The sequence below is a fragment of the Microchirus variegatus genome, assembly GCF_963457635.1.
Source record: "Microchirus variegatus genome assembly, chromosome: 21".
NCBI classification, from domain to species: Eukaryota; Metazoa; Chordata; class Actinopteri; order Pleuronectiformes; family Soleidae; genus Microchirus; species Microchirus variegatus.
In genome coordinates this window covers 14,227,558-14,240,755 of record NC_139822.1, presented here as the reverse complement: position 1 = coordinate 14,240,755, position 13,198 = coordinate 14,227,558, and the positions used below count along the sequence as shown (strand labels likewise).

The window sequence follows — 13,198 nt, the reverse complement described above, 5'->3', positions numbered from 1 at the left end:
CAGACACACACACAGCATCTGTGAACCACTGTGCATCTGCTGCAGAGGAACATCCTGCCCAATGCAAATTAGCATATTTGCAAGCTTGTCTGTCACATCCAAAAAAAAAACCCATGTCTGGACCGCAGAAAATATGCATCCACATGCGCCGACACAAACACATGCACAGGTAATTAAACATGGCAGGAATCACAATAGAGCTGGAATCCCCTCCTCCCCCCGCAAAGAGAACACTACAACCTCACACATTTGCATTTGTACGGGAGTTCCTCTGCAAGGGCAAAGATCAGAGAGTGAGAAGAAAAACACATCACAACTTTTGCAGCGTTTCCACCTTAGCTCAGACGATCCTGATCATACACTGAGGTCAATGGGATCCGTTAGTGTTTGTGGCAAAGTCTGCCTCTATTCTGGTCTGGCTGGGGCTGATCTACGTGTGTGTGTGTGTGTGTGTGTGTGTGTGTGTGTGTGTGTGTGTGTGTGTGTGTATGTGTGCGTTGGGGCATTTGGGGTAACTGAGGTCTCGGGTTTATGGGTGCTTTTATGTGAGGCTGCAGCACTTCGCTCTCCAGCTGCTCTGATTCTGATGCCATGATGTGGTGCCTCTGTGCACCTCAAAGACGAGTGTAAATTCACCACTCTGGTGAAGACAAGTGGTGCAAAAAAACACACACACACAGGCACAATGTGATAAGCACTGTGGGCCAAAACATTGTTGTGTTCACTGTCATGAATGAATATTAAGAGTATAATAGCAACTGGATGATGAACAAAAACAGATATAACAATGGAGATAAAAGGTGAGATAAAAGGTCAGATCTCACAGCCATTTGACACAAAACAATATATAATTAAATTAAAGATTTTATTAAAAAAATATATATATATACACAAAAAATATCACTTAGTTTTGTCTTCATTTTTTTATTCTCATGATAATTATCAATATTGGCTGAATTTAAAAAGTTTTTTTGGGATAATAATCTTCTGTCGGTATCGTCCAAACCCTTAATACTGATTAATTTTATGCAACACAAAATCAGAATACTGTGTAAAAAAAATTAAATAAAACACATTTGACCAGTTTGTATATAAGAAAGGAATCCACTTCACACGTTTAAAGACAAATCTTTCATCATAATCTGGCCAATAGTCCAACTCCAACTGGAAAACCACAGATTACCACTTTACATTTCCCTTGAATCCTCTTAGAATGCATTTAAATCAGCACCACTGAGCAGTGACGTGATGCAATTGTAACAAGTATTTCACCAGGTAGGACAGCTATAAATCATCAAATTAGGCTGCACAGCTACTTGCTGTGAAGGAAGCTGGGCGCTCGGTCTTTGTGTTGGCATCGTTTCTGAATAACAGGAAGAGCTTGAGTGAAAAAGGGTGGGGAAGGAGGTATTACTACCTGTAAACATGACAAATTTAACTTGTGGCGCTCCTGTGGCGGCAGGTGCCAGAGAAGAACACAACTCCACGATGCTGTGCATTTAATACTCCTACTACTCTCTCCATTAGCATGAATAAAAAGGAGCGGAAGCATCAACATGCTCTCTCCTCTCCTACTGTTACAGCCATCACAGACTCTCTGCTGTCCTCGCTCTACCACAGGTTACTGTATACATGCAGCGCTCCCCAGGAATTGTGGGATACAGTCTGCTCAATGTGTGGCGACACGGCGCCCTCCCTCATCCTCCCCCCCGCCCCATTCGCCTCCTCTTCGTGTGGTTACCACAGTCTCCATGTCTGCTGGAGCCAATAAATAAATAATGGGCCCGGTGATCACTTCCAACCGTGATACTGCACAGTAAAAACCACTGCATCTGGGAGTGCCTCCTTTACAATGACAACAACAATACACACACACACACACACACACAAACACGGTGGTACCAGTCAACTAATTTCTCATACAGCTGTAACTTTCTAAGAACTCTCTGTTGAATAGCTGCTTGGCAGCGTTTGTGCTTTAAGAGCAGTTTATTTTAAAAAACGCGACAAGTTAGGAAATTTTACACGCGCTATATTTCGGTTACGCTTCCTCGTGCCACTTTCCGCTCTCTGAAGGTGCCAGGAACACTTTAAATCAGCGTGAGAACTTCCAGAAGAACTCTTCGCGTTGTACCATGCAAATTGGGTGAGGACTCGTCAAATCTTTGCAATATAAACATTAAAATAGTATGCTATGCGTGACGGGAATATCAGTCAATGGAATGAACAGGGGAAAAAAAAAAAGGTGCCATTATGAGGTGTGATTGAACCATCAGGGCACAGGATCGGTGTACACAGCCTTAAACTGGGCTCCCAGGGCCTATCCTAGAGGCAGGCAGGGCCATGGTGTTTGATGCAATGACGGCCACTTCATTATAAAAGCCTCCTCAAGTCCCACGCTGCATTCCACGTTTATGGGGAACATATGGGGAAGCCTGCAATTTTTAGACCACAAAATAAGCCCCTTTGCAGCTGGACGCGCGACCGCAGTGGGTCCTTTTTGCCTCGCGAGCCACACCCGAGAGGCGTAGGACCACTGACAGTGATTAAACCACCACAGTTTTCTCAGCAAAACAGGAGTTATATTAAGCTTAAATACAGGGGCTTGATAAACAAGGCCTGGGCAGGGGAAAAAAAGAATTGAGTGAAAAGACGGCCACAATGATCCTCAAACTATTTTTCCCCCCTCATGGTCATGGGCAGTGCAAAGCCATGAGATAGATTTCAAAACATGAAGCAGATGTTTACCTAGACAAAGAAGAAAAAACACAGAGCAGAGTGTGGACGAAAAGAAAAGGCCTTGACTGCAGAGTTTCTTCAAATGTCAAGTTTGGACTGTGCTACAACAATAGAGGCAGCTCCTGCCCTTGCACAATGCTGTGGGACGGTCCTATATTTGTTTCTTCATTCCTCATCGCAAAAAAACCCAGATGCAATGTAAAAATAAGGTAATTGACAATAAGTCGAAGCAGTTTTCTGCTTGTGAAAACATGCGGAGGAAAAACATTATTTCTCACTGTAATGGAAAACAAAAACAAGAGTTTTTAGCAAACAACCCTGTACGATGAAACCGGCACGTTCAAGCATGAACTTGTCTAAACAAACGCAGATGACGAGACCAGAACAGACTGTCCATCCGAAATGTACCAGACGCGAGGACAAAGCGCAGGAAAACAAAGCTGCAAACAGCTTCATAGTTGTTATAGTAACCTAAACAATAATTCAACACAATGGTTCAAACTGTCATGGAGCGGTGTTTCCCTGCAACACACAGCAGAGGAACTCGCACAACTGTAATCTGTCCCTGGGCTGGCAGGCAGGCCACGGCCGAGGCCATGTTCGGGGAGGCAGCGGAGGTGTGAGAAGAGGAAGCCGGGGTTGTGTGTGAGGTTAAGTCAGAGGCCTGTAGTGGGCTGCGTGGACGGACTGATAAAAGCCCTGGAGCCGCGGCTGTGGCCTCTGCATTCGGCCACACTTGCCGACGCGCCGTGTTATTTAGCCCGCGCTGCCGCCCGACTCAGCGGCAACTGCTCATTTACAGGGCAGTGCGGGCTACCAGGAAGACCGGCAAACTCTCTCTCCCTCTCTTACACCCACACACACACACACACACACACACACACACACACACACACACAACACACACTCTCTCTCATGCAGAACATGGTACTGTATACACATACAAACACATCTGTGGTGCATGTAGCAGTTATTGTCCGACAATTAGTGGAAGACGACGAGGGCCGAAGCAACGTCAACAACTGCACACACCCACGCACACGCACACACACACACACACACACACACACACACACACACACACACACACACACACACACACACACACACACACACACACACAGGTTTCTAGGGAAAGCAAACGGGTCACATGAGTGACCAGACAGTGGTTTGGTTCTGTTGTCCCGTGGCCAGTGTGTCACCAAGAGACAGGAGAAAGGAGAGAGGAAGTGTGGATACCACAGGTTTGCAAATGCCAGTGATTTGTGTTCTCTCACACACACACACACACACACACACACACACACACACACACACACACACATACGCAGATACATGCACGTACACACGCAGTGCAAGATTGTCAGGTTAACAGCACCGCAGCAAAACGGCCAGTCTTTTATCTCCGAATGCACATTTTGTCACTCGGGGCCCATCGTTTGTGTCTGTGTGAATCTGAGGCGATATGAAATATCACTTCCTGTTTTCCACATAGCTGCTGCAGAAACCTTTCAAATATCCAGCGCGAATAAATAAAAAAAATGCACATCCACGTCTCAGGTTGATACTGTAGCCACATCAGTGAACTTTTCCGTTCTTAAATTCAACCTAGAAAATTAAAGAAAGTGTGAAAACCACAATCGGGTTAAATAGGTTTGCTGTTGCAGAGAGGAAAGAGACGACACTACTGTTTATGTCACGAGGGAACTAAGAAATGTTTATAAAAGTGTTCATGCTCCAGAGAGGAAAAAGTAAAAGGAGTAAAGGTTCGATGATGAAAGATGAGCATGAAGAGAAGACCTGAGGATCCAGCAGCGCTGCCTCTAATGAGACTAAGATTATGATACTATCAAGTGGTAAGTGAGGGTGGAGGTTTTGCAGGGCCCAAAAAACCACCGGTTCTTACAAACACAGATGTGCCGTGAGTCAGACAAACATAGAACTAGCACAGTGAAGAACAACACGCTCAGTGTTTCGTCAGTTACAGACAACGCTTTCCTGCATAAGCCACAGCTATCTCTCATTTTCTCTTCATCTCTTCAGTCTTTTTTTCCTCTCACCTATGTTTATGTTTGGGGCTGGACACACTTTAATGCCTCCGCATTAGTTTTCACTGCTCTCTCCACATACAGCGCGCCTGCACGGGTTTGAGCTCGACAGAGAAAATAGGACGTTTCCAAAAACTTGGAACGACTCGTTGAAAAGTGAGAGTGAAGACAGCGAAGTCAGAGAAGGACGACGCATGGAAAGTAAAAAGCCAAAAAAGCAGAGAAACCAGAGAAGAAGCAAAGACGATAGGGGAAGAGGGGAGGGAAGGAGGGAGGGAGGGAGAGGCCCGGTGACCTCACGTGACATGTGACGTGGGCTCCACCAGTCACGGAGGGAGTGTGTGTCTCTGTGTGGAGGATGGCGAGGAGGATGCAGATAGACTGTGGCTTTTAGCCTTTTACTAGCACTGACGCTGCTGTCAGGCCACCACCATCGTAGGAAGGAAAGCAAAGTAGACACCGCCGCTATCAGGCTAGCTGGCTAACCTCAGACCCTCAGCCCTGCAGCGTGACTGAGGACCACAAACCCAGGACCTCCTTCGCCTTGCCCCGCTTCCACCACCCGGGCTCTGTCGGGTGGGCCCCCAGCCCTGGTGAGTCCACCTTTGCACCTGGAGACACACGAATCTCTCGTTGCCTGTTTGTAAACTCTTTCTGCTGTTTTGTCTCTTTCTCCCTGTGACCCTTTCCTCTCCGCTTCGCCCTCAAACATCTCCTGCTGCTGCTGCTGCTGCTGCTGCTCTCTCTGCAGGCTTGTGGCTTAGGATTCCTGTGGTAGTCACAAACCCGAGATTCTTGGTTGCAAACAGACTCAGAGCTCCAGGAGTTTCGTCTTCTCGTGCTCTCTCCCTTCCTTTTTCTCCCTCTTCTCTCCTTCATACTCGCCGGGGTTTCTGCGTCTCAAACCTTCTTTCTCTCCCCCCCCCCCCCCCCTCACCCCCTTCTGCAAGGTTGACGGCGATCAACTGCTGTTGTGGGTGACACTGTCATGGCATCCAACAGCATCTTTGACTCCTTCTCCAACTACAGCAGCAATCTCCTCAGAGGTGAGTGCTGATCCGTCCCTCTATCCCCCCTCCCCTCATCCTCACTGTATCTCCCTCCCTCCCACCGCCGACATCCCCCTTTCTGTCCAGTTTTAAAGGTGCAGCATTGTTCCAAAAAAGAATTGTAAGCGCCGGGTGCTTCCTGTGGTGTGTGAATGCATTTATCTCTCTGTCCACACACACACTCAGACGTGTGCTGTGGGAGGTTTACAAAAGGAGGATCTGATTTGCCCTCGTTTAGTTGACTGATACGGGCCCTTAAAGGCCCTCTCTCCACTCCTGTGTTTTTCTGGAGACGTGATGGAGTGGCACCATAATGGGATTCTCACCACAGACATTCATTATCAAGTGAAACTCTCGAGCTGGAGGCTCCACGTGACCGGGCCCTTTACTGGAACACGGCAATACAATAAAAGAGCAATGAGAGAGCGAGAGAAAAAAAAAAAAAACATATTAGGCTCTCTCACTCCCGCTTTACTTCCAGGAGGTACTTTTGGTCTGTGTGGTGAGGTGAGTGCACTATTACTTGGAGACGCTAAATGAGGAAGCCATTTGTTGCCATGGCGATTCCAATCAGACGGCTTCCACTTGCAAATAACGAGGTTTTGAAGTTTTGACTCATTCGAATAACTTGTTTGTTCCTGCGCGTAACGACGTGAAGAGAACACAAAACGCGACGTGTTGACAGAGGAGTTGTTAATGCGAGCGGTGGCCGAGGGACTCGAGTTGTTCCCACTGTCCCCCCCCCCCACACACACACACACAACCACGGAGACAGCCACTGAAAGGCAGCAGGGGAAAAAAACAACCAAAATCTCCTTCCCAATTAAGGCCTCGTTGCTGTGTTAATTAGAGACAGCCACAGGAGAAGCACTACCAGCTCCTAATTGTTTGCAGAGTATATCTTAAACTCTCTGGAGCCTCTTTCGCAAACGCACACACAGTCAAACGCGCTCAGTACATCTGCGTCTCACATGAAAAACAGTCCTCTGATATCCTGAGTGGAACCGCAGTGACAGAGGATGATGTTCCAGTGTTCTCACAGCTTCTACAGACACACGAGCATTTATAGTTTCCTCCTGACAAGGCCCCCCCACTCTTCTAAAAACCCGCTGGATCTGCATCTCTTTATCTCCTGGTCGTTTGTAGATTTATAGATCGTCAGTTTACAGAGCGTCACCGACACCAGGTTTCATACACGCCGTCTCTGTTAGGCTTTGGAGACGTTCTCACTTAACCTCCAACGTAATGATTTGTGTTGCCTGATTTTGATTTCTGAGCCCGACCAGAGCACAGCAGTTTGGGAAACGGGGGGAAAAAGGAGACAAGCATTTAAAGCTGTAATCATCCATTGGAAATCATTAGTGAAAATGTAATATCCTTTTACAATTCATTCTGTCAGGAGACTGAAACTGAACTGCGAGAGAACAAAGGGTCAGGGTCATTAAATCCTCCAGTTCAATCTGAAAGCATTTCAAATTGGGACTACCTCATGTAAGCAAAATACCCCAGCGGTTAGTTTAACAAGTCGCATTACACAGGAGAAGCAATTTGGCAGAGGTTCTCCATTTTTTTTTTTTTTTTTTTTTGGAGACTCAAATCAAACTGAAATTAAGGAGGAATGGTTCGAGAAAAATCAAGGAGACTGCTTAATGTCTGGCTCTTCTGTCTCAGGCTCTAACACTGTGCGACATGGAGCTCATGGAAATAATGTATTCATCATCTTCAGAAGTCAGGAAACACTGCCCGCAAGCAAAAGTCTCCTTTTGTTTTAGAGAGGAGAGAAAACCCCTGAAATCATGATGTTTCTGAGGTAGAAAACATGACTTAGTTGAGATTCTAAGATGTTTTTTTTTCTAACCTTTGAGGTAAAGAAAGAGCAGCATTAGTATACACACACTATTTTGAAGTCTGCAGGTGTTTAGACTCGCGCATCATATACGTGTTCAGCCTTTTTCTCACAGTGCAGCCAGAGAACACATGTGAGCATGTGATGCGCAACATCAGATGCACTTCGCGTGAGAAACGAGATGCTACCTTACCTCAGAAACCTCAGCTCTCTGCTGAAGCTCAGGAAGATACACACACACACACACACACACACACACACACACACACACACACACACACACACACACACACACACACACACACACACACACACACACACACACACACACACACACACACACACACACACACACACACACACACACACACACACACACACACACACAAACACACACACAGGTTTGTACAGCTATTCCTCCTAGGACACTACACTCTTAGAAATAAAAATGCTAAATAGAACCATATACGGTTCTTTGGCTTGTCCTCATAGGAGAACCCTTTTTGGCTCCAGGTAGAACCCTTTTATTAAGATTCCACCTGGAACCCTTTTAAAACCCTTTTTTCTGGAAATGGGTTTTAAAGGGTTCTCTGGATCAAAATGGTTCTTACTGGAACCATTAGTGTTACCAAGAACCCTTGAAAAACCCTTTCTTCAGGAAAGGGGTTCCAGAAGCAAATGGTTCCAGGTAGGCCCTTGTGAAGGACCCTTTGGAACCCTTATTTCTAAGAGTGTACAGAGTTTCTTATATTCTTTGGTTAGGGTCATTTTCAACACAACTGAGCAAAAAGTACTCAAAATGTTTAAAATCGGATTGAATTTGTGAAATTTGGAAATATGTCACAGTTCAAAGTTTACATGGCTCGTTTTTATGAACAAAAAAAAAGAAAAACTATCTAATTTTGTGACTTATGCACAATTATTGCTACTTTATATTGCTACTAAAAATGCGATATGGGAACTTTGACTCAAAAACACATAAGAAGACGGAAAAAAAAAAACCTTTCTCCAGGAAAGGGTTTTCAGAAGCAAATGGTTCCGAGGTAGAACCTCGTGTCTTGTAGAAGGACCCTTTTGGAACCCTTATTTCTAAGAGTGTACATTCATTTCCATTTATTAAACAAACATTAATCTGAGTCCTTAACATAACCAGCTCCTCGGAAATGAGGTTCTGACTCATTAGGACTTCTGGTCCAAGATGACAAGTGTTTATGCCACAAAATGTCCTCGCAGTAACAAATACAAGTACACACACACACACACACACAAAGACAGACACACTTAGAACATAATGATGACACATGCACACAGAGTCACAAAAGAGAACAGAGACGGTCTTCTCCTGTCACAGCGAACAGTTCTGATCGTTGTGAGAGACACAGAAAGATTTTGTCGAGCGCGTTTGCGTCGGCGAGGCTTTTATCTGATGCAGACTTGTGTTGCTGCAGATAATAACCACAACGGGGCTACACCTGTTCAGCCCTCACACAGAAACGAAGAAGAGAGAGTTGTCCAATCCTGTGGTTGCGTCAGGTGGAGAACCTGGTTTAGATTGGTGCGTTATATCCTCGGCTCAGTTTCTGTCACGTTGCCTGCAGGACTTTTTTATATACAGGAGTCCATTTTACACTCTTGGGAGCCAGTTCCCTTTGTGGCAGAAAAAAAAAAGGCCTCACTTTATTAGAGTGGGAATGTTTTTTATGTGTTTGGCTTATTGCGCTGCATGAATGGAAGTGAGGGGCTCGTGTGTGTGTGTGAGGAAACGCGCCATGCCTCACCACAGTTGTAGCGAGGTTATTTTGGATGATTTTTGATGGGGAGGTGGTCTGGTTTGTTCTACAAGTGTTTGGGGAAGGGAAAAGCGAGAGAGAGAGAGACACACAGTGTGAAAGAGGGCCACTTTAAATGCAAACAGTGCTAAAATGAATCATTCACAGGGAATAAAACTCAAGATAAACCTCAAGCTCAGAGCCACTGACAAAAAAGACGATACAGTAGCTGAGAAAAGACAGAGACTATAAATTTAATGGAACACACTGTTGGCCTCTGGTGAATTTATTAATAACAAAGTCAAATGGTGATGATTTTTCTTCCCCCTCATCTCTTAAAATTAACATGCCCAAATGGAGCGCATTCAAAACCCCGCTGAGTGTGAGGCCCCACAGTGACGCCAAAACATGACGGCCTGGCTGAACGGGCCTGAAATCTGTAACCAGATATTAAGAGTTTCAATATTCTAAAGTGAAAGAAAATAAGAGAAAACGCATGTCAGCCGCAGAGAAGCGAAATCCTGTCTCCAATTTAGCCGAGTATAATATCTATTTATAAAACTCTGAAGGCATATTGGATAGAAGAAAACGCTCTGGACTTGATTAGGTCTGCAAACGTTCTTGGAGGTACTTATTTACTTTTTGGTCCGTCTCGCCGTTTTTCACCGTCTGTCAACACAACTTTATGAGGAACACTTTCAGGGGTTGCCAGTAAAAGGGCTTCCAGGTAAAGGCATGAAGAGGGGCCTACTGATTATGTGGTTGACTAATCCCAAACCTGCCTCGCCCCCTTGTACACTTTGGGCTCAAACCGCCCGCTGCTGCGTTGATCGAGGTCAAAGTTGCGCTCGGTGCAGTCGTAAATACAATTATCTGGTGGTCGGTAAAGCAACCACAGGGGCCAGATTCTTTTCAGCCAATCTGATAATACGGATTTATGCCGTAAAGTGTTGTGAAAGGTTGAGCAGCTTGTATCAACAAACATTCCTGGAGGGAGTTTCTGAAAAGTAAACTGGAGGTGCAATCGGCTGAGGAGCAAGCATCCAGGCGGGAGTTAGGGTCGAGCCGAGCAGGGCAGTGAGAATATATAGTTCATCCAGAGTTAGGGCCAATTCCAATTCCTATCTTAACCCTCAAGCTCAACCCTTAATCTTAACTGGCCCTAAAAACCAAGTGTTGAGGGTTATTTTGATACTTAGAAATGGGACACCCCTTAAATGCAGATACGTCTTCAGACTGTGGGGGGCAGAATAACGCGAAAGCTGCGTCCAGTCTGTCAACTCCAAAAAAGAAGAAGAAGAAGAAGAAGAAGAAGAAGAACACATTTACGTCACGATTATTTATTACGATCCGTTTGTCAGTCAAGTTATTAGGTTGTCAGTTAGTTATAAGATGATACTCATATAAATACCACAACCACGAACTAAATAGAACGCAACAATGACGTAAGTAATCCATAATATGGGCCTAAACTAAGATAATACAATGGTTTTCATCATTTTTATATCTCTATATTTAACAAAGAAAATGCTTAATTTGTAGCGTACTCGTTTCGCTGCTTTCGGCGCCATCTTTGTTATGTCAAAACACGCAATGCATTCTGGGTAGCCCTTGCTCCCAAGGGTGGTCTCGGAAAATCTCAATATTGAGGGCGATACAGCCCTTAACCTCGCCCCTCAACTTAATTTTTCTGAGAATCGGGACAGCGTTTGCACTAGCGGGAGCGCACATTTTTGAGATTGAGGTTTAAGATTGAGGGTTAAAGCAAGGAATTGGAATTCACCCTTAGTCTGCAAGTTCAAACGCTGTGATTGTGATGCGATTGCACGCAGCAGCACAACACATTCACTGAGGTCAGATGAAAAGGGGGCGAACACGATTATCAGCTGCCGGTAGTCGAAAAAACCCCACAAATGTCCTCACGTGATGTCGACGTCTAGACCGGCTTCTTTAACTGCGACCATCTGACGTTGGCAGCAAAATATGCAGACTGCAAATGTTTGAATAATTGGATAATGAGGTGGAAATGAAGGCAATATATGTTTCTTTTGCTTGATTTTTTTTTTTTTTTAAAAGCACACACCGGATGAGGCTCTTGTCTCTCTATGACTCAAGTCTTCTGACGGTTAATTTGCTTCACTTACGAGCTGCTAGTATTTCATATAAACCGTTTTGTTCAAACGATTAAATCCAAATCGCTCTCGTTCGACTCGTTTGCTCGTGATCTCATGCATGATGGACCACTAAATTAAGAAGAAGAAAAAAAAAAGAGCCTTCCTCGCAATTTTCTGTTTCTTAATTTTGTTTTAAACCTACGCCCTTTAACCACAGGCCGGTCCCACAGCTTATTACACGTTAAGGCTGGGGTTGTAGAAAGAAAAAAAAAAACGTGCTCATATTATTGCCAGCTAATTTATGTATTATTAACCTAACTTTGTGCAGCAGTTACACTCGCGTACGGACTCTCTATGCTTGAGAGTTCCAGCCAAGGTTTAAATGAGATAAACAAACTGAAAGGAAAACCTGGAATAAAATATTTGCTTTGTCACAGGTTTGTTTTGTTTTCAGCGACTCTGGCTACAATTAGAGAGCTGTGACCTGAGTTTGACTCAGATGTTGAAAACTTGCTGTTTAGACCCCTCCCTGTATCATTTTCACAGATGTTGTCAACAACATCCTTTTCGGTTACAGCGAGATTCGCCCGTGACGAAGCGCAGCGCCCGATTGCCGTGCACTTTTTTTTTATTTTTTTTATTTTTTACTTTACAGTTGCATTCTAAGCCGCAAGAAAACTTCAATGGGTGGGCATGGGTCTGGTCGCCAGCACATAAAACTGACTCCAACTTATGGAGATCCCACATGTTCAGAAACATATCAGGAGACTCTTTTTTCCCCCACTTTGACACATAAGATGGTTCTTTTTTATCATGTGCGATAGTTTAGCGATGATCTGAGGCCCAGAGGAACTCGCTCTGTCACCATCAAAGGGTCACAAAAGAATGTTTTTCACAGACATAAAAAAATTAAAATAAAATCCATCCTGCAGACTGAATCTTCACTTCATTATGAGCAACTTTAATCATGCTCAAAACATCCTTACAGTCTAAGCCTTTTCCCATAAGCAATAAAGGAAGAAACTTAATTACGGTGGAGGGAAAAATGCAGATAATGATAGGATGAGAGAGGCTGCAGGCAATGAAATGTTTTCTTATTCTCTATTTTCCTCTATTTTCCCAGATTTTTTTTTCCCTCTCGACTTGTTTACATACAGTTAATTGTTGTTGCTGCAATAAAACATGTTTTTGGGTTGCTTCTTCCCTCCCCTCAAACATAACTTCAACCGCAGGGAATTGATTTTTGTGGAGCCAGCGTTTCAAGAATGGGATTTTGGTTTTTCTCTGAGACTATTCATAGGGGGGCATCAATAACTGACAGTGCTGCTAACGACATCTGTCGTGGACCACCTCACTGTGCTTCTCCACTCAGCACTGCAGGGCACAAAAGAGAAAGAAATGGTATATGCTATATTTGCGATCATGCAAGAGGTATCTACTGTCACTCATTCACAATATTAATTGCTAAATAGCTTTGCAAATTAGCTTTGCAAAAGTAATATTAAGGTGTAAGGCATGGTACAAACTGGACAGGCTCAAACACTCGCCATAGTTGCATAGTTTGATCAGCCTGCACACAAACTAAAGACTCAAAATGACTATTTTCAATTTCATGAGGTTATTCCTTAGCCAG

General features: G+C 44.4%; 1 protein-coding gene across 1 annotated transcript in view; it reads left to right on the top strand.

Moving 5' to 3' along the window:
* Nucleotides 1–5,775: 5,775 nt before the first annotated feature.
* The window catches only part of runx3 (RUNX family transcription factor 3), a gene marked incomplete at its 5' end in the record, with an annotated part of 50,520 nt that continues 43,097 nt past the window's right edge, over nt 5,776–13,198 (top strand). The window contains one exon of the mRNA XM_083907547.1: nt 5,776–5,833. Coding sequence (XP_083763673.1) covers nt 5,776–5,833 — 58 coding nt within the window. The remainder of the gene's footprint in view (nt 5,834–13,198) is intronic.